At 34.8% G+C, this 18408-nt stretch overlaps 1 protein-coding gene across 3 annotated transcripts in view; it reads left to right on the forward strand.

Moving 5' to 3' along the window:
- LOC128998690 (plexin-B) overlaps nucleotides 1–18408 on the forward strand; it is an 82578-nt gene that overhangs the window by 42091 nt on the left and 22079 nt on the right. The window contains exons 16-24 of one of the 3 annotated variants that reach the window (XM_054424928.1): nucleotides 27–155; nucleotides 5358–5500; nucleotides 7404–7537; nucleotides 8839–9100; nucleotides 9653–9739; nucleotides 12700–12853; nucleotides 13826–14011; nucleotides 14946–15300; nucleotides 16753–16965. In XM_054424928.1, coding sequence (XP_054280903.1) covers nucleotides 27–155; nucleotides 5358–5500; nucleotides 7404–7537; nucleotides 8839–9100; nucleotides 9653–9739; nucleotides 12700–12853; nucleotides 13826–14011; nucleotides 14946–15300; nucleotides 16753–16965 — 1663 coding nt within the window. The remainder of the gene's footprint in view (nucleotides 1–26; nucleotides 156–5357; nucleotides 5501–7403; nucleotides 7538–8838; nucleotides 9101–9652; nucleotides 9740–12699; nucleotides 12854–13825; nucleotides 14012–14945; nucleotides 15301–16752; nucleotides 16966–18408) is intronic. The other 2 variants (XM_054424929.1, XM_054424930.1) reach the window with 2 other exon arrangements.

Genomic DNA, 18408 nt, shown 5'->3' on the forward strand with positions numbered 1-18408 from the left:
CACAATACCCAAATGTATTTATGTAGATGAAAAGCGACTATGTTCGCCAAGCTTAGTTGATGGACCACCAACTCAGCGTAGACCTGAGACCATTTATAATTTATGTTCCTGTCAAAGTCAACATTGCCTAAAGATGTACGGGAGATCATTTGAAGGTGGGTGGTGTGTGAGCGCACAAGTTTGGCAATGTTTTTAACTGCTTTTCATTTTGGAGTAAATACACTTAACCCCCATAGCTCTTGAATCAATAATCACATGGCTTTCTATACTACCGAGTTGTGTTAAAAGTGTATGCAAACTATATGATGAAACAAAATTAACCATACTGTTAATAATTGTATTAAAGATCCCCCATTCTATGGGGGAGAGTATTAACTTTAATCCTAGTTATGTTTTCAAAAATATTTCAATGCTCGTACGTATCTAACTTTTTCAAGTAACAGGGTTGCCACCAGCCATGAAAACCTTGAAAAGCGTGAATTATGCGTGAATTTAGGTGACCATGAAAAAGTGCGTGAATTATGCGTGAATTTCGTCATTGGACCATGAATTCTCAAAATCATTATTAACAATTCAGCCAAAACCCCTAAATGCGCTGAATCAAATACTCCGTATTAAAACCATTCTCGAAATGAACACCGAGATAAAACGTCAAAGTGGGAGTGTCGAGATAAAAAGTTTTGTTGCCATGGCACGAACAGAAACGATTGCGTAGTTTATTCAAGGTCAAATCCGGTCGCAACCGACGTCAGCCGAGTAGTCTAGAGATGGGAATTATCGTTGTTTTCCGGCAACGGTTATAACGATAACGCAGCTGCCCAATAACGTATTGCGGCAACCTGTTATTTCAATAACGATTGCCAACTCGTTGCCGCTATAAACCGTTGTCCGCCGGTCGGTGTTGCTGTTGCGGCGTTCAGTTATCATTGTCGGTTGATCAGTTCAGTTTTCAGTTGTAGTCGGGACTCGGGAGTCGGGCGTTGCCGCGTTGTCCAGACAGGATGCGTTATTCTAGTTCATTTCAGAAGTTATCGTTGCTCTTGCTCTGGTAGCGTTGCGGCAACGGCACTAATGGCAATGCATGTTTTCGTTTTCGTTGTCGCGCGGCTTTCCTGCAACATTGTGTAGATAGATACGTTATTATAATAACAGGGAGTTCTCTGCAACGTGTTGCCGCGATAACGTTGCCGTGGCCGCAACACTGTTATTCATCCTGTTATTCCTGTTATGTTATAACGCCCATCTCTACCACCGAGTTATTGTCTGTGCGAGTACCGATCTACCGATAAAATCGATGCTTTCGGAGCTAAAACATCGATCACATCGATGTTTGTTCCGAGTTTCTCGTCTGTTGTCTGTTCTCTGCACTGTAACAGCCAATTAACCTAAAACCAATACAATTCAGTTACGGAAAACATCAATATTTCATATTTCATTACTTTTGTTGGCCTAAAAGACCGATGTAACAAACCAAATCATCGGTTCGGTAATCTACCATCGATGTAAACAAATAACTTCGAACATCGATAGTAAAGACATCGATGTTTCGAAAACATCGACAATCGGAATTGATGCTCGCTCTCATTCTCTACTCACTCTCTACTCTAGTGTTCGTGTGGATGGAAATACAGAGTAACCATAACCTAAAAGTTTTAAACTGATCTGAAACTTAGAAACGAGTCAAACGTTTGAAGTTTGAAGTAGTGGTGGACCGGTGGTGGACACTGGACAGTAAGATCACTTGTTGCACTCGTGATTCAGTTTTGTGCTTCTTATAATTGATTACCCAACACTCAGTGGAACAAGTGTTCAGATTAAATATTTTTTATTACTGATATATTATACTTCCGATACTTTACAACGTTAAAATAAGAAGTACCTTGCCTTGCCATAAAGGTCAAAATGGCTTGCGCCGGCTGGAACTTAATCGTCTTCTGTGTTTGTTTTGGTCAAATATGTCGTCATTTCAAACTACTGTCAGGGCTGAGTAAATGTGTTACAACGTGAGATTAAGTTTATTTATTTAGGCCTAAGTTGCAAGAAGTCAATGTTGTGCTGAAAAATGGTGATTTCGTTCTGAGGAAGGTAAATGTAAATGTTTGGTTGAAGCATATAACTAACTTAGGTGTTTTCAGTCAATACGAATCTAAGTTTTTAATGAGATGTAAATTTAATTAAATAATTGTTTTAACTGTGATTTAAACCTGTGTAGGCAAATAATAATATATAAACTGATCCAATCTGAAGAAACATCCTCCTAACTAAGTTTATTTTAACCTTATCTGTAATGTAATTAATAATTTTTTTATTACTTAATGTAAGTTAGCCTATGTCTAAACTTACATACATTCCATTACTTTTGTTTCGTTCTTAGCTTTAACTAAATATTTATTTACATAATCTTACCTTTTTAGAGTGCTTTTATCAGTCAGTCGGTAACCTTTAATCTTCTCAATAAATAAAAGTTGGTTCAGGCCTAACTTAGGCCGGTATTACACTATCATAGTTCTATGACATATCATATTATCAAATATGTCATAGAACTATGATAGTGTAATACGGGCCTTAGCCAAGATTCAGTTTTGGATTACAATGTAGGCTAGCCTACTGTGTTACAGTATAAAGTTATAAATTGCATGTGCGTTTTAGTAGGCCTAGATATGGCCCATTCATTACCAAGTTAACCGTTTCTTGATCATGTTCTTAACATTTGTTTTTATAGTAGCCTATTATCTTAATTTGATGTTTAGACAGTAAAGTTCTAGGCCATTGCTGGATTAACTAAGTTAAACCTTTTATGTTTGGATGCAATGTTTTTTAGGTTAGGCCTAGACCTAACTACCAATCCGACTTATTTTTTTATTTATTATTTCTTCTAACGTTTGAATTTATCATTAGGCCTATGATGTTGTTAAATCAGATGTTTCAATTTTTTTTTAATAATTACATCTTATTATCACACACAAGATTTTTATTAATCCTTTTTCATCCGTGATTTTACTTTTTTAGACTGGATAAATTATATTAAATTCTTATTTTTAACTCTAAAATAAACACATGAAATGTGTTTTATTTGATAGTAGCACACAAAACTATATATTGTCGATAAATTAATGTACAATTCTGAACTAGGCAACACTCTTTTATGGTGAAATTGTGCGAGCATATACCCCATGAATTTTTCAAAACTACCAATGAAAACCTTGAATTATGCATGAATTTTTTTATCTCACTTTGGTGGCAACCCTGAGTAAGTTGACAGTATTTTCTAATCTAAACTTCACAGTTGGGCCTGCATTATTTATTACATTTGACCTAGTTTCACTACTTCATTTAATGTATGCTTAAGTCATCTGAATATCAAGTCTCTTTTTTTATACGTCCTTTGTTTTAGTGTGACTTTGTGATTTTAATGAAATCATCCCAGTGTTTTAGCAAATTTCCCTATAGGGAAGTAGCTATTACCGTATGTGGCACGGTAAGACCTAGACCCGGGGCCAATTTACTTTTTCATTTTGATGTCCTCATAGGCCAAAAACGCTATTCGTTGAAATTTTATATATGTATAAAATTATGTTCATATTATATAGGGTTATATATGTGTCCGTGAACACGATAACTCGAGTAATTTTTGTCCGATTTTGATGAAATTTGGTTTAAAGGTGTGAGGCGAGATAAGCTTGAATGAGTTTGTGAACCAGCATGATCATACCATGGGAACGAAGATTAATGGGGAGTTTTATGCGGTAAAAATTGGTTTTTGTAATTTTTGACCCTCAAAACACAAAATTTCCCAATTTTTGTCTAGACCTTTTTAAAGAGCTTAAAAAGCAAACAATTTAGTATATCAAAGTGTTTTTGTACGGTTATTGAAAACGGAGAAAATTAAAAAAAAATTTAAATTTAAAATTCCCATGTTATTCTAATGGAGAATATTGTAAAACGTTTTAGTTTGCTTGTTTATCAATATATTTTGATCAAACTTGGCAAATTTATTTATTTTATACTAAGCTATTAATATTTACTAAAAACAACACTTTATTAGTTTCCTTGGGGCATCAAACCTAGGTACTCGTTAAACCTAATGTTATTTAAAAAGATTTAATTGAAAATCAATTAAGACAAATGGAAATTCGCTTAGTCAGCAGGTTTGCTGCGGCGGCGGGGGTATTTTTAATATCTGACAGTTTTAACGAGTACAATATTGAAACGATAAACTTTTTTTGTTTGGTTGCCTTTTGATTAGTTTCAAACAAATATATTTATTTAAACGAATTTTTCTATAGTAGCTACGGTATTACTGTAATTGGCACGGTGGGACCTAGACCCGGGACCGATTTACTTTTACATTTTTATGTTCCCAGAGGACTCAAGTAAATCATGTCCGATTCTGCAAGATTGGGCAATGAGAACGGGGTGTTATGGGGTTTTAAAATGGTTTTTCTATTTTATCTTACTTTAAAACATCCCAATTTGCATTACAACCATCATGTAGAGATTTTAAAACAAATATTTATTTTAAGTTAAAGCGTTGTTTTGTATTTTAATGTTGCAAAAAAATTTGTTTAATGTGCATTTAAAATACCTAAGTTATTATTTAGAGGAAAATCAAAGGATTGTTGTTTGATTGTTTATAGATTTATTTTGGCCCATTTATTAATTCAAATCTGTAAAGTTTAAGGAAATATTTTACTTAAAAACCATTCAGTCAATGAAGGTTTGCTGTAACCGAGGTATTTGCAATATACTTGTTTGTCTCAGCATTTTTTTTTTTCAAATTTATAAGTTCTTCCTGCTGGTCTTAGAAAATCTATTTTTTACAGATTTGGTCATTGTAATAAATTTATCTTCTTATGTATAGTTTGAAAAAGTATCATGTGGTCTCAAGCTGGTTACAGAAATCCAGCAATAAAACTCAACTAACAAGATTATGTGATAGTATTGTGACTTGGCGGTTCAGATCATACATGTTGAAGGTCCTACCTACTGAGAGAAAGGATAGGTCTCTCAGGCGAGAAAACTGTCTGGGAGAACTCACTCCACTCTCGTCTAAAGTCTGGGAGATTGTCACACCGTTATATGATTAAATGAAAGCAACTTTCCCATCCAACTGAAATTACATTTGAATACTCTGGCCCATAATAGTTGGATAGGTTACAATATATTCACTGTAGTGTGATATCAACTAAGAACAATATTTTCACTATTCAGTCACTGTTCACTAATAAGTTATCTCAAATTTGTTAACTTTAAATATTGTGGATCGAAACTTACATTGAAACAGTTGAAAATAAAACCAAAACCTTTGTATATTGTTTACACCGGCAAACATTAGAATTACTCTTGTAACGTTTCAGCCTTTGCGGAACTTCAAACAGACATGACTGATTTGACTGCCGACCTTGAGTCCTCTGGCATTCCCATGTTGGATCACAATGAATACATCCTCAAAGTGTTCTTTCCAGGAGTCAGAGATCATCCTATTCTCAATAATCCTAAGGTAATCCATTTTTATTTAATACGTAACAGTGTACTGCTTTGGAATGAGTAGAATATGGTTTGAGTAGAAAATAGACATCACTGGAATGGAGGAGAGGCTAGGTTGATGACTTGTGGTAAGACTTTGCAAGCTAGAAAGTGTTGGGTTAGTATTTCAGGCCACTATTGGCTGGGATTGGAGTCGTCTATCAGGTCAGAGTATCCAGAGGACACTATAGAAGGTTGGGTTGGTAGTCAGTAGTAGTCTTTGGGTTGGTCCCTGTTGTAGGCCTATAACTTTTGGGGAGGTTAAGGGATATGAGATGAAATAGATAGTTTATTTTTTGATTAAAGATGAATAAGTAAACCAGTTTTTTCGATGAGCATAAATTGCTCATAATCAACAAGTAAATCTAAAATGATACCTGTCATCTTTAAACATGCCTAAGTCTTGACATGACTTCCTATACAAATTAATTTAAAAACAAATTTTTAATCTTTTCTAAAACTTTTTCAAGTGGACTTAGCTGAACTTTGTCAATGAAGAGTTAGTCTTGTAGTTTGTAGGTCTGATCCTCTTATTCTATGGGTGTAAACCAGTTGAATTTTCAGTATAAAAAAATCTTTTCTAGGTTTTTATTTCTTATAAACAAAACATGTCTTAAAATGTAAAATCATAGTATAAAAAATAGGTAATTTGTTTAAAAATATGATGCTGCACATAAAAGTTATGATATAGGCAAGTAATTCACTGACATTTCTAGCAATACTTCCAATTTATCAAAAAAAATAAATAAATATTTGTTCAACTGAAAGTCAAATAAGTCATATTTATGTGTACATATATAGGTCAAATACCACATCAACAAAAATTTTAGAACACAGATCTGGTAAATTTTAATTGTTGTTACTTCACTCCATTGGCAAGTATGAATAGAAAAATGCTGTGTTGCTTTGAATCTAAATGCACCCATTCAAATAGAAAATTCTTTGAATCAAATCATTGTATCCAATCGAAAGATTTTTGCTGCTTCGCACACCCCTATTAAAAAGCCAGCCTATCCCAAACTGAAGTTTGGAATTTTTTCGAATTTTTTAAGACGTTCGTATGAGGCTAAATTTGTCACCGAAATGTCATCGAAGCTACTAGCCATGAGCCACAAAGGTCAGAAAACCCCTCAATGTTACTGCGAGCGCGAAATGAGTAAGTAATATCCCCATGAACTTCAACTTACAATGTTGGCAGCAATAATAGGGAATCTCGAGATGATACCATAAACGTCAGCAGAGGTTTAACTGGGAAAGTTAGTTATACGAACAATAGAAAAGCTTTCAAGTCTAAAATGTCGACATTGTCATCGTCTTTGTGATTGAGGCGTCTTGGTTATCATCTGCCGCATACCAGGCTAGATGTCTTTGAATAGACATAGTCTTTGAAATTCTACCATTTATTATCAGAAAAATAGGTTATCGGAAACGGCTTTGCCCCCTTTTATTTCGGTTGGTCGGGTTTTCCTCTAGTCCTGTCTAGGCTACCAGTTTCAACTCTTACTGTCATAAGGTGCCAGGGATCTTCATTAGGCCACAAAGGGTCAATTTTTGTTCATTTAGAACATGTCAGTTTTTTTGCAAAACAATAGAATGAATAAAAACATGTAAACACAAACATTTAGGCAGGAATTTAAAAGGTAGGATGTGGGGACACGTATAGACATGGTATAGAACACTCCCCCGCACTGTTCCACCGCCAATCGATCTATGCGCTTATTATAGCCTACTTTCATATTAATTCAAACCATGTAAATCCTTATGTCTCACCCTAATTTAATGTCCAATATTTTATGTACTAACAAAGTTTGTACTCATCTCTTAATTTTCTTGTTATGTTGGGAAGCATTAACTGATTTTCTGTACATTGATTTCAGGTCAGGATAAATGGACCTCCCACAAACTATGATGCCGCCATGGTCCAGTTTGAACACTTGATCAACAACAAGAATTTTATTCTTAATTTTATAGAAACATTAGAAGCTCAAAAGTCTTTCAATATACGAGATAAGTAAGTATATACTATTTTCACTTTTCCACAGCTTGTGTTCATTGTGTCTACTAAAAAACTATAACTTTTTCATCTTAGTTTGTTTTAAATCTTAAATGCTTATCAAAGGGGGATGGTAATAATTTATTTTTAGTCGGCATTTGTCATTAAGCTAGCAACAGTTGCTGTCTTCTGACTAAATATGATACCTGAATAAATTAAAAACTAGTGTACCTGTTGCCCGAATTTGAGCAATTGGGAAGTATTACAGGCGTTATTTTAAAACAAACTACAGTCATAATTTTCGATGACTTTAAAAGAGTTGACTCAAATATTATGGAAATTCTCACGATGTACATAACAGTTCGATATAATTAACATTTCTTGTAAATATCTTATCATTTTTCAAAACCTGATCCTGTTTTTTTGGGGTTTTTACAAATGTCCCCCACCCATAGCCATAGCCGCATTAGGTTGTCCATAATTACGATTATAAGTTCTTAAAAAAAAAAACATTATTTCTATTTCTTCTACTTGGTGGTGTTCTATGACTTTCCTATGTTTCCATAGTTTGCAAATCGGCTCTTTCAATGATTGCTCAAGAAATGCAGCACAGTGTTGATTCAGTTTTCTTTTAGTGAATTTCCCATATAGGGAATAAGCTATTTAGTATATCAAATTGCCCAGACTTTCTCGCCATTTTCTATTGTAATATTTACGCCAACCCAAATTCAAATAATAAATATTTAATTTCAACCAAATAAATAGATGTTTGTAGCACGTTTCCTTAAATCGCGACAGCAATTGAATTATCCAGCTGATCATAATGTAAACAAATATGTTCTTCATAAGGATAACATCGGAACTTAAAAAGCCACTGGGGTAGAGCCCAAGGGACTTAAAAAAATGTAAGGTCAGTTTGCAAATCTACATAACCAAGGCGAACATTTTGGTATATAATATGTGGGGTTAAATCTTAAAACAAAAAACCCTTATTGTTCACAAAGTGTCATGGAGTGTATTAATATTATAGATTATATGACCCATACCAAGGTAATGATAATTTGTAACTATGTGCTGCATTTTAATGTAAGGAATATAATTTTTAATTATGATCTAAGTTAAAAGTTTTTAATTTCCTCATCTCGTTAATTTTATTTACATAATTTACATCTTAAACACCACGTAAAAAGTTAAATGTTGCTTTAGAAAGTGACACGATTAAGTTTGATTTCTGAAAATTTGATGCCCATCATCTCTTCCAAAAAGTATTTTTGGAACACATCACTTTTTTCCAATTCTGAAGATACTTTTGCCTTCAGGGTGAACGTCGCATCATTGTTAATGGTGGTTCTCATGGGCAAGATGGAGTATGCAACAGATATCCTGCGTAACTTGCTTTTGAGGTTGATGGAAAAGTCTGTCTCCACCAAACATCCACAGCTAATGCTGCGCAGAACTGAATCTGTTGTTGAGAAGATGCTCACTAACTGGATGGCTCTTTGTATGTACAAATACCTCAAGGACTATGCTGGATCATCACTCTTCCTACTGTACAAAGCCATCAAACATCAGATTGAGAAGGTGTGTACCACAATTCATCACTTAAAAGATATATTGCTTTCCAATTAATTCATAAATTACTTAACTTTGCCTCCATGAGCGATTAGTTATGAAGGTAAATAATATATGTTTTTCATATTGTAAGGTACTTTTGATACAATTTATTTTTTGTCACACTACTAAGTTTGTAAGTTAGCTGCTGGTTTTTGGTTTTTGTAGATGAGAAAGTCATAATTTACAAAACGGACTCGACAGATTCATCAACTTCAATTACAGTGCACTTTATAAAAAAAGTTCCTTCAATAGGCTCTAAGCAAAGCTAAACATGAATGACAATTCACATCGCACTTTCTCAATAAATATTGGAGTGGTTTGAAAACAATTTTTTTTTTAAATAATCAGTATCAGCAAACATAAGTGCAATAATATTTTTAGACTGCAACCAATATTAGTATCCTATCAATACAATAATAGGACATTTTTAGAAATATTTGGCTTTTTCAGAGCTAGAAATTATGTGTTTATTATCTTGTTCTGGGCTTATGACTAACCAGATTATATTGTCTGTTGCAGGGTCCAGTAGATGCAGTCACACATGACGCCAGGTATTCCCTGTCAGAGGAGCGGCTGTTACGCGAGCAGATTGATCATAGTGTTGTGGTAATTATACTTCCAGTGGGTTTCACTTTATACATTAGATGAAAATATTGTTGACAGTCCAGCTACCAATGTTTTATAAAAAAAATCAAGTTTGTTGTTGTTAGAAATATATACATATATACGTACTTTCATAAGAAATGTAAAAAGAAAGGTTTCCATACAGCATTTATTATTTTGAAAACATTCATTTATCCACTGGGGAGCCGAGATATGATGGTTTCCTTCAAGGCTGAAGGTCTCTACAGGGTTGTCAGCGACCGGAAAATCGAGAATCATGTGTGAATTTTAACCGTCGTGAAAAAACCAGGAAATATACGTGAAAATTGTATTATTCGGGGATTTTCCTTGAATTTCAACTATTATCATTATGTACGTTTATTTGCAAGGAATTTTATAGTTCTAACAATTTTGAGCCAATTTATCCCAAAAATTTTATAGTGAATGCATATTTACGAAAGATTCAGATTAGAGATTAAACAGATTCGAGAATCGAATCTCGGGTCTACCGACAAAATACGCTGACTCGCCGGTCGCTGCCAGCTCTATTCTATAATAACATGAAGCCTGTAACAGGGTAGCAGCATTGTCGATCTATACATAGCTGGAACAAAGCCAAACTCTGTCTCAAAGCTCAAAGTCATGGCTTGAACTTGAATTACGTCCTATTCGAATATTAATTGTATTTTAAATAGGGATAGACCGATAACAGAATTTCTCGATTCGATACCAGTTCTGAAATATCACTCATACTTCTTGATACCAATTCCATGTAAAAATTCATATTTTTTAGGAAGTTGCCATTGTCAATGTTTTGTTGTTCGTATCATCCATGTTTGAAATCTGAATCAGACAATCGACGTAGTTCATGCCGTCTCAAAATTATCGTGCGATCTCAGTTATTTATCGTATCCAAGTCTGATAAGTAAACGGAATCAGGGAACCGCTCTTGCTTTTTACGAAACGAAATAGTCAGACTGAAAAAATCCAAATGGAGGTAGCACTGTTACATAAACTCTGCTAAAAAATCGAAACGCTGTAAAACGTTGTTATGCTGGTACCACTAGAACAATCAACCAGCTCAGTGGCTATTGGCAATCCCACAATCCCCTAGTTCCAAAGTACTATTCCCCTAATATGGCGGCCAACGTCTCTCAATTCTCGCATTCAGTGATACCACAGAGAGTTCTATTGGTTGTGGTGATACCTTCAGTTGCTTTGTAGAAAACATTGCTATTGCCGGTATCGACTTAACCTTGACCACAATAAATATTTGTATATTCTTAACCTTGACCGCGATCGTGCAAGGCAACGATGACGTTTCCATGACTGCAGGGGACGATGATGATGTCTACAGTACAATGGGAGACAAACAGAATTTTGCTACGATTGCGGAAGACGATGATTATGTCTACTCGGCTGAAAAATATTTATGAATTTTCCGCCATCGTGCAAGACGAAGATGACGTTTCCGTAACGACGGGAGTCAATTATGATGTCTACACGACCGCGGGAGATGATCATGATTTTACCTCGAGTTTGTCTTGACTGAAAAAAAATAGGCTGGCACCCCTCTAGTTAAAATAAAATTTTCTTTTGGATTTTTTGTTAGATATTCATTTAACTCTGACATGGTAGTTATTGATAATGTGTTTAGAAGGGATTAAACTTAAATTGGCTAGTTAAAATTTGTCATAGCTGCATTCATCTGTCTTTACTTGAAAAAAACACTCCATTTACTCTAAAATACTTTATGGGAGGACATAAAAACATTCAACAAATTTGGTAAAACTATTTAAAAAATGGTACCGTATCAAAAATTGAGAATATATTTATCAGGTATCGGTATCAAAAAGGGATCAATTTTTGTATCAACACATCACTAATTATTAGGGATGGACGGGTCCCGAAATTTCGGGAATTTTTCGGGAAAAAAATATTCCCGATTATCGGGACGGGATTACATTTGACTCGGGAATTTTTCGGGACGGGATTTGGTCCGATCGTCGGCGATTTTTCCGCTTCGCGAGTGCCGATAACGCCGTTATTGCGAGCGATAGGTCCACGAACGTAGGAGACGAAGTCATACCGACGATCGCGCCGTGACCGCGGAGTCCTACCGACGATCGCGCCGTGACCGCGAGTCATACCGACGATCGCGCCGTGACCGCGAGTCATGACGACGATCGCGCCGTGACCACGGAGTCATGCTGACGATCGAGCCGTGATCGCGAGTCATACCGACGATCGCGCCGTGACCGCGAGTCATACCGACGATAACCCCGTGACCGCGGAGTCATACCGACGATCGCGCCGTGACCGCGAGTCATACCGACGATCGCGCTGTCACCGCGAGTCATACCGACGATCGCGCTGTCACCGCGAGTCATACCGACGATCGCGCCGTGACCGCGAGTCATGACGACGATCGCGCCGTGACCGCGGAGTCATGCTGACGATCGAACCGTGTTCGCGAGTCATACCGACGATCATGCCGTGATCGCGAGTCATGACGACGATCTCGCCGTGACCGTGAGTCATACAGACGATCACCCCGTGACCCGCGAGTCACAAGTTACTATGGGTACCTGTAAATTGTTACCCATTTTTTGGTTTTTATAGATCAGTGCCACAAATGGTAAAAATAGATTTCGTATGTCTTTTTTTGGTAACTGCAATACAGTACTTTCTTTTTATGCACAGAAAAAATCCCGTCCCGTCCCGTCCCGAAAATTGGGAAGGAAATAAAAATCCCGTCCCGTCCCGTCCCGAACTAAAAATTCAATCCCGTCCATCCCTACTAATTATGGTGTTAATTTGATTGAATTTTAAAACGTAAACGTAGGCTATAAATCTATAATAGATAATAAACTACTTCTTTAAGTGTTCTGTAAATTTTTTTAACTCTTAGTAGTTCTTATTCATTTATTTAATTAATAATTCACATTTTCCCCTGCTTTTAGACTCTTCATGTGATGCAAGATGATATGGATGAGAAGATTCAGTGCAAGGTTTTGGACTGTGACACAATTAGTCAGGTCAAATCCAAGATCCTTGACGCTCTTTACAAGAATACACCCTTCTCAATGCGGCCATCCATACATGAGTTAGATTTAGGTACTGTCATAGTCGTGGATTAAGTTGAAGGTTAAATAAGTTGTAGTTTGCACAAATTTAAGATTGAGATGTAGGCTACAGTAAACTAAACTGAAGGAAAAGATAAAAGATGATTCAAGTTGTCAAATGTACCCTAATTTCTTTAAAGGGATAAAGTTTATTGATACCTTACCTAAAAAAAATCAAGAGGTTGTATGATTTTAGATTAAGATCTGTTCTTTGATAAATGTTGCTAAAATTTAACAAGTTACACCAGAGTGAACAAGTATCTCGATGACTATTAAAGTTACCAAAATGCCATTAATGAATGGACTCTCGTTCATAGGCCGCTTTTCATAGGTGGTAATTATGTATTTACCGGTTCCATATAGATAATTCAGAGACTTTCCCCGATCCCAAAAATTGTACATACAATTAAGATTTTTTCTGGTTTCACAGTCAACTGAACATCCCGGTCAGTCTTTCAGAAATTTTGGCATTATTTTTCATTTATTTAGATACAGTTACCTTTCTTCTCCAAAAGATTTTTTGGCTCTGGTATATGTTATTGAACATTGCAGCAGTGTTAATTGGTAATTTTATAATGTAATAGGGGTTTTAAAGAATTTCATGATGACCAGTACTTGAGAGGCCAAATTACAGGTCAACATTAGAAAGGAACAAAACATGGGATTTAACTGAAAACGTGACATTTTATTATTTTGATTTAAACCAGTTCAATATGTCTCTAGATACGACGTTTCTTTACTTTGTGGAACATTTATGTTTTTTATATTTCTTGGCCATTATACAAACTATTAAACAGTACATAAAATGATCCTTAAAGGATTTTCATTTCATTTCATTTCATTTCATTTCATTTCAAACTATTAAACAGTACATAAAATAATCTCAATAATCAGTAAATGTTCAATGATTTGTAAAATGAAGAATACAACATCATCAATGACAATGACATATGTTCTCTTTCAGAATGGAGACATGGAAGAGGGGGACATTTGACATTGCAAGATGAAGATCTGACAACAAAGTCTGTTTGTGGCTGGCGCAAACTAAACACCTTAGCACACTACGGTGTCAAGGAATCTGCGGTCATGTCCGTCATACCACGACAGAATGATGGTTTCAACGCCAACTGTAAGCAGCCTTGTCATAATTGTAAGTCATTAAAATCCATTTTCATTGACTGAAATGTCCTATGTTCTTTTCAACATTTTAAATTTTGATGATCCTAAAAATATTAACTAGGAAAATAAAAAAAATAATACAATGACCTTGACACTAGGTATTATAATATAAATTATATGTTTATTGAGATTAAAGATAATTTCTTTTTGAGTTTATACAATAAATTTAAATATAATTGAGCTGTTAAAAGGGCTGGAAAAAAATTCAGGGTGTTACTCTTTATTTCTAACTCTGTAATTTCTATAAAAATGATGCCTAAAATATAGAAACCAAATCTCGCTTTCTGGTTGCCAATTTTTGAGAAAACAGTTAAATTTTGTTTTCCAAAAGTCTATCTCATTTATTTTATGAAAATTAGTCCTAATAAATGTATTATTGTAAATATTATTAGTATATCTTACTCACTTGATGACTCAATTATTATTCTTTAAGTTCAGTTCAATGCTAGTATGACATAATAATATGGATTATTATTATTACTTCATTATTTTTTGCTACCCACCATACAATAAATAAATTTATCCTTAGTAGATTTTTAAATTATGATCCTCTGTTTAATCTGTGGCTCAGTTAATAGTATGGCTCTAAGACCATACCAGCAATGTTTTGTGTTAAATAGGTGTTTTGTTAATTAGGCTATTGCAAAATTCAAGTCATCTAATGACAACTAAGAAAATTGATTTTGCATGTTTGTAAGTATAAAGCAAAAGAAGGAATGAGATGACAAAACATTAAAACAGTTTATGACCAAAGATACCATAGCAACATGCCACATATTCTTCCTATTTTTACACTGTCCATTATGTAAAACTCACTAAATTTCCTCAACCATCCCTACTCTGAAAGGCCATAGTGAAGACACTCATATATTGTGATAACGTAGAGCTACTTGGTAATGTTTCAGGTACGAGCACATACTTGGGGAATTCATTGTCCCCAATAATTGCAAGTAACGGAGATGTTGAGGCTGGATCTAACATGCACATTTACCATCTGGTTAAACCTCCTGATGATCACGGTTACATGAGCAACAAAAGTACGGAACGAACGCACAAAGCAATCCCGGAAATATTCCTCACCCGTCTTCTCTCCACTAAAGGCACAATTCAGAAGTTTGTTGATGACTTCTTCACGACCATCTTAACTGCTAATGAAGCGTTGCCTCCAGCAGTAAAATGGCTGTTTGACCTTTTTGATGAGGCAGCTCGGCGACATAACATAGTCGATCCAGAAGTAGTCCATGCTTGGAAATCAAATAGGTTAGTGAAGTGATAGGAAAACTGTAACTAATTTATCATCACAAATTTTTTGTTTGGAAGTTGTATTAAGAACTGATTGTGATTGAGACTGTAATTAGAGATGATGTAATGTGTTAATTCAGAGGGGGTATAATCTACACCTTATAAGCCTCTAATCTGCTACAAGTTGGGTGTGTACAGGGTTTAATTTAATTTGTTAATAGGCTAGGCTCAGACCTTACGATTTTATCATTCACTCTGTCAATCATTGGTCATCATCATTGCCCAAATTAAAGCCACTAAAAATTTCAATTGGTTTACATTCATAAAATGAGAGGATGGAATCAGACCTACAAACTAAAAGGTATACCATAACTTCCAGCTTTTCATTGTCGTCTGTTGAATGTGAACAGCTGGCAAACTACACAGTCTTCATACTGAATGCTTTGATATTTTTTTAAAAGTTTAAAAACAACTAGATATGTGTTGGTTGGAAATAATTTACCAGTTGTGTGAAATTATTTTGTCAAATTAATGCTTCATGCATGTTTGTTCATTCCTAACAATTCTTATCCTAATTTTAAAACCACTTTATCATGGCCATTTAGAGTATCTCGGAGTAAAATAGGTAAAAGCCTTTATTTTAACTGTATTTTTTTTTGTGACATAAACCTAGTAAAAGGTTTTAATTAGGTATGTGTGGTACATAAATTGTTGTTAGAAAACCATGAATTATAATTGGTTGAACCATGAATGTAGGATACTATACTTGTAGATGACATTTTCAACTGTTACATATTAAAAATCAAAAATTTAAAAATTGTAAAAATTTCTGATAAAATATGAGTTTTTCATTTTTGTTCAAACTTTAGAGCACATGCGCGACCAGAAGATAACAACGAATATTTTTAATATTTTTACCCTGTTTTGGTCTTACAATTTAGCAACTTTTCCAACGTATTACAACTCGAAAGAAAATTATTGATTTTTCTTCGACCCACCCTAGTGGGCAATGCCGGTAACACCGTTTCCCGCTTTAATCAAAATTTCAATCTTATTTCCAATTTGGGACCTTACAATGTAAAATACTCGGGTATTTATAAGTAAAGGTAAATACAATTTTTCATAAATACCCTATTCAGCCTCACGCTACCCACAAGTTATAATTAGAGGTATGCAAGTGGCTCTGTGGAAATTGCACACAATTCCTAAAAAGCGTTATTTTCTGAAAATAAACCAGAATATCATTATATTTATAAGTAAAGGTAAATACAATTTTTCATAAATACCCTATTCAGCCTCACGCTACCCACAAGTTATAATTAGAGGTATGCAAGTGGCTCTGTGGAAATTGCACACAATTCCTAAAAAGCGTTATTTTCTGAAAATAAACCAGAATATCATTAGTACCGTAACAATGCTTAAAGTAAAATATATCCCTTATATCAAATTAATTAACTTATTCTTTTCCAGTCTTCCTCTGAGATTTTGGGTAAACTTCATCAAGAATCCAGATTTCATCTTCGACATCAACAAAACCACACCAGTGGATTCATGCTTGTCTGTGATCGCACAAACCTTTATGGACGCCTGTTCAACAACAGACCATAGGCTCGGAAAAGACTCTCCCTCCAACAAACTATTATTTGCTAAGGATATTCCGCACTATCGAGAAATTGTATCCAGGTAAGTTTCTTATACTCTGTTTGGATTAATTAATGTGTTTTAAACCATTCGATACAGTATGGTCTCAATAACTCAGACCTTCGGCTATAACTTCAATGTTATCTGAATTGTTCCTGTGTGGGCGATTGAGTACTGCAGGATTAAGAGGGATAGGGTGCGTTAGCACAACCTCTTACGCTGCACTGGAGATAGGCAGCGGTCTTCAGACCAGGCGATTATACTTGACCTTGGTTTTCGGTTTGCATATTATTCCTCAGGCCTGCTTAGTACATACCTCTCTGTTATTCTTGTGTCCAGTGCGAACAGACACCTGTTGCTGAGTGGATGTTTATCACTTTAATCTATTCTAGTGTTTCAGTAGTAGTGCTTTTAGTTTTAACAGTGTGTCTAAGCAACAGGAATTCTGAGAACTATACAGGAATTTCGTAGAAAATTTTGGAATATTTTTATTTCACGTATAAAATGTCGCAATACAGAAATAGATAACTGTAAAAGTGACAACAGACGATATTAATGAATGGCAATATTGTACAATCATAATATTGCCAGAGTCATAAACGTTGGTTTAAAACCAGAGGTTACTCAAACTCAGTTAAAACCAGCCAAACGTACAAAAAAAATAGATTCAAATGAAACAGTAAAATTTGTCTGCTAGAGATAGGCTGCCTGTTGTAACCATTGCAAAATGTAAATTTGGGAATTTAATTGAAACAGAGAGAGGTGCGCTCTGTGCGTTGATGAAGCGAAGTACATATAAATCGTCATTACATCATGGTACCACAACTGAAAAACCAAAATTTCCCCACGGTTCCCGACATAATTCTTGAATTAGTCCAAAATCAAATTTAATTAAATTATCCTCGCATTAAATGTTTAATTCTTAACTCCCAACCCCGATTTTTAGTCTAAAACTATTTAGCTAAGAACTAGCTATAGTTTCAAACTAATTTTACCCAAACTCCGAAATCTGTCCTAATAGTTGTCAGTTTGTAAAAATTTACAATATTCATTACCACGTTTACTTAGCTGGTCTTTGTTTTATATGCTCATAACGCAATGTATTAATTTTGGTTCGTTTTCTAAAAATTTACTCGATCTGTTATTAATTGAATAAAATTGTATAATTTATTCCTCTTATTATAAGAAGTTATTACCAGACCTAAGATAATTGTGTATTTTACCCTATTTCAAACAAATTAATTGTCTTCATTCGTAAATAATTAATACATTTCTTGTGATTGACAACACATTGTGCTCATAAAACCTCTGCTAACATTATGGGACAAATTGTACAAAGTAAGCAGTTGCACCAAAGTAAATTGTTGCCAACAGTTTTTATTTTTATCGGACCATTTCACTCTCCCCCTTACTCCATCTGTCACCCCTGCTTGTCAAGTCCGTGTCCTCTTTACAGTTGTCGTTGCCCATGGCTACTATAAGTTT

Source organism: Macrosteles quadrilineatus, unplaced genomic scaffold (genome assembly GCF_028750875.1).
Source record: "Macrosteles quadrilineatus isolate MER2022 unplaced genomic scaffold, UCM_ALF_1.0 Scaffold_7__1_contigs__length_78375512, whole genome shotgun sequence".
In the NCBI taxonomy this organism is placed as follows: domain Eukaryota; kingdom Metazoa; phylum Arthropoda; class Insecta; order Hemiptera; family Cicadellidae; genus Macrosteles; species Macrosteles quadrilineatus.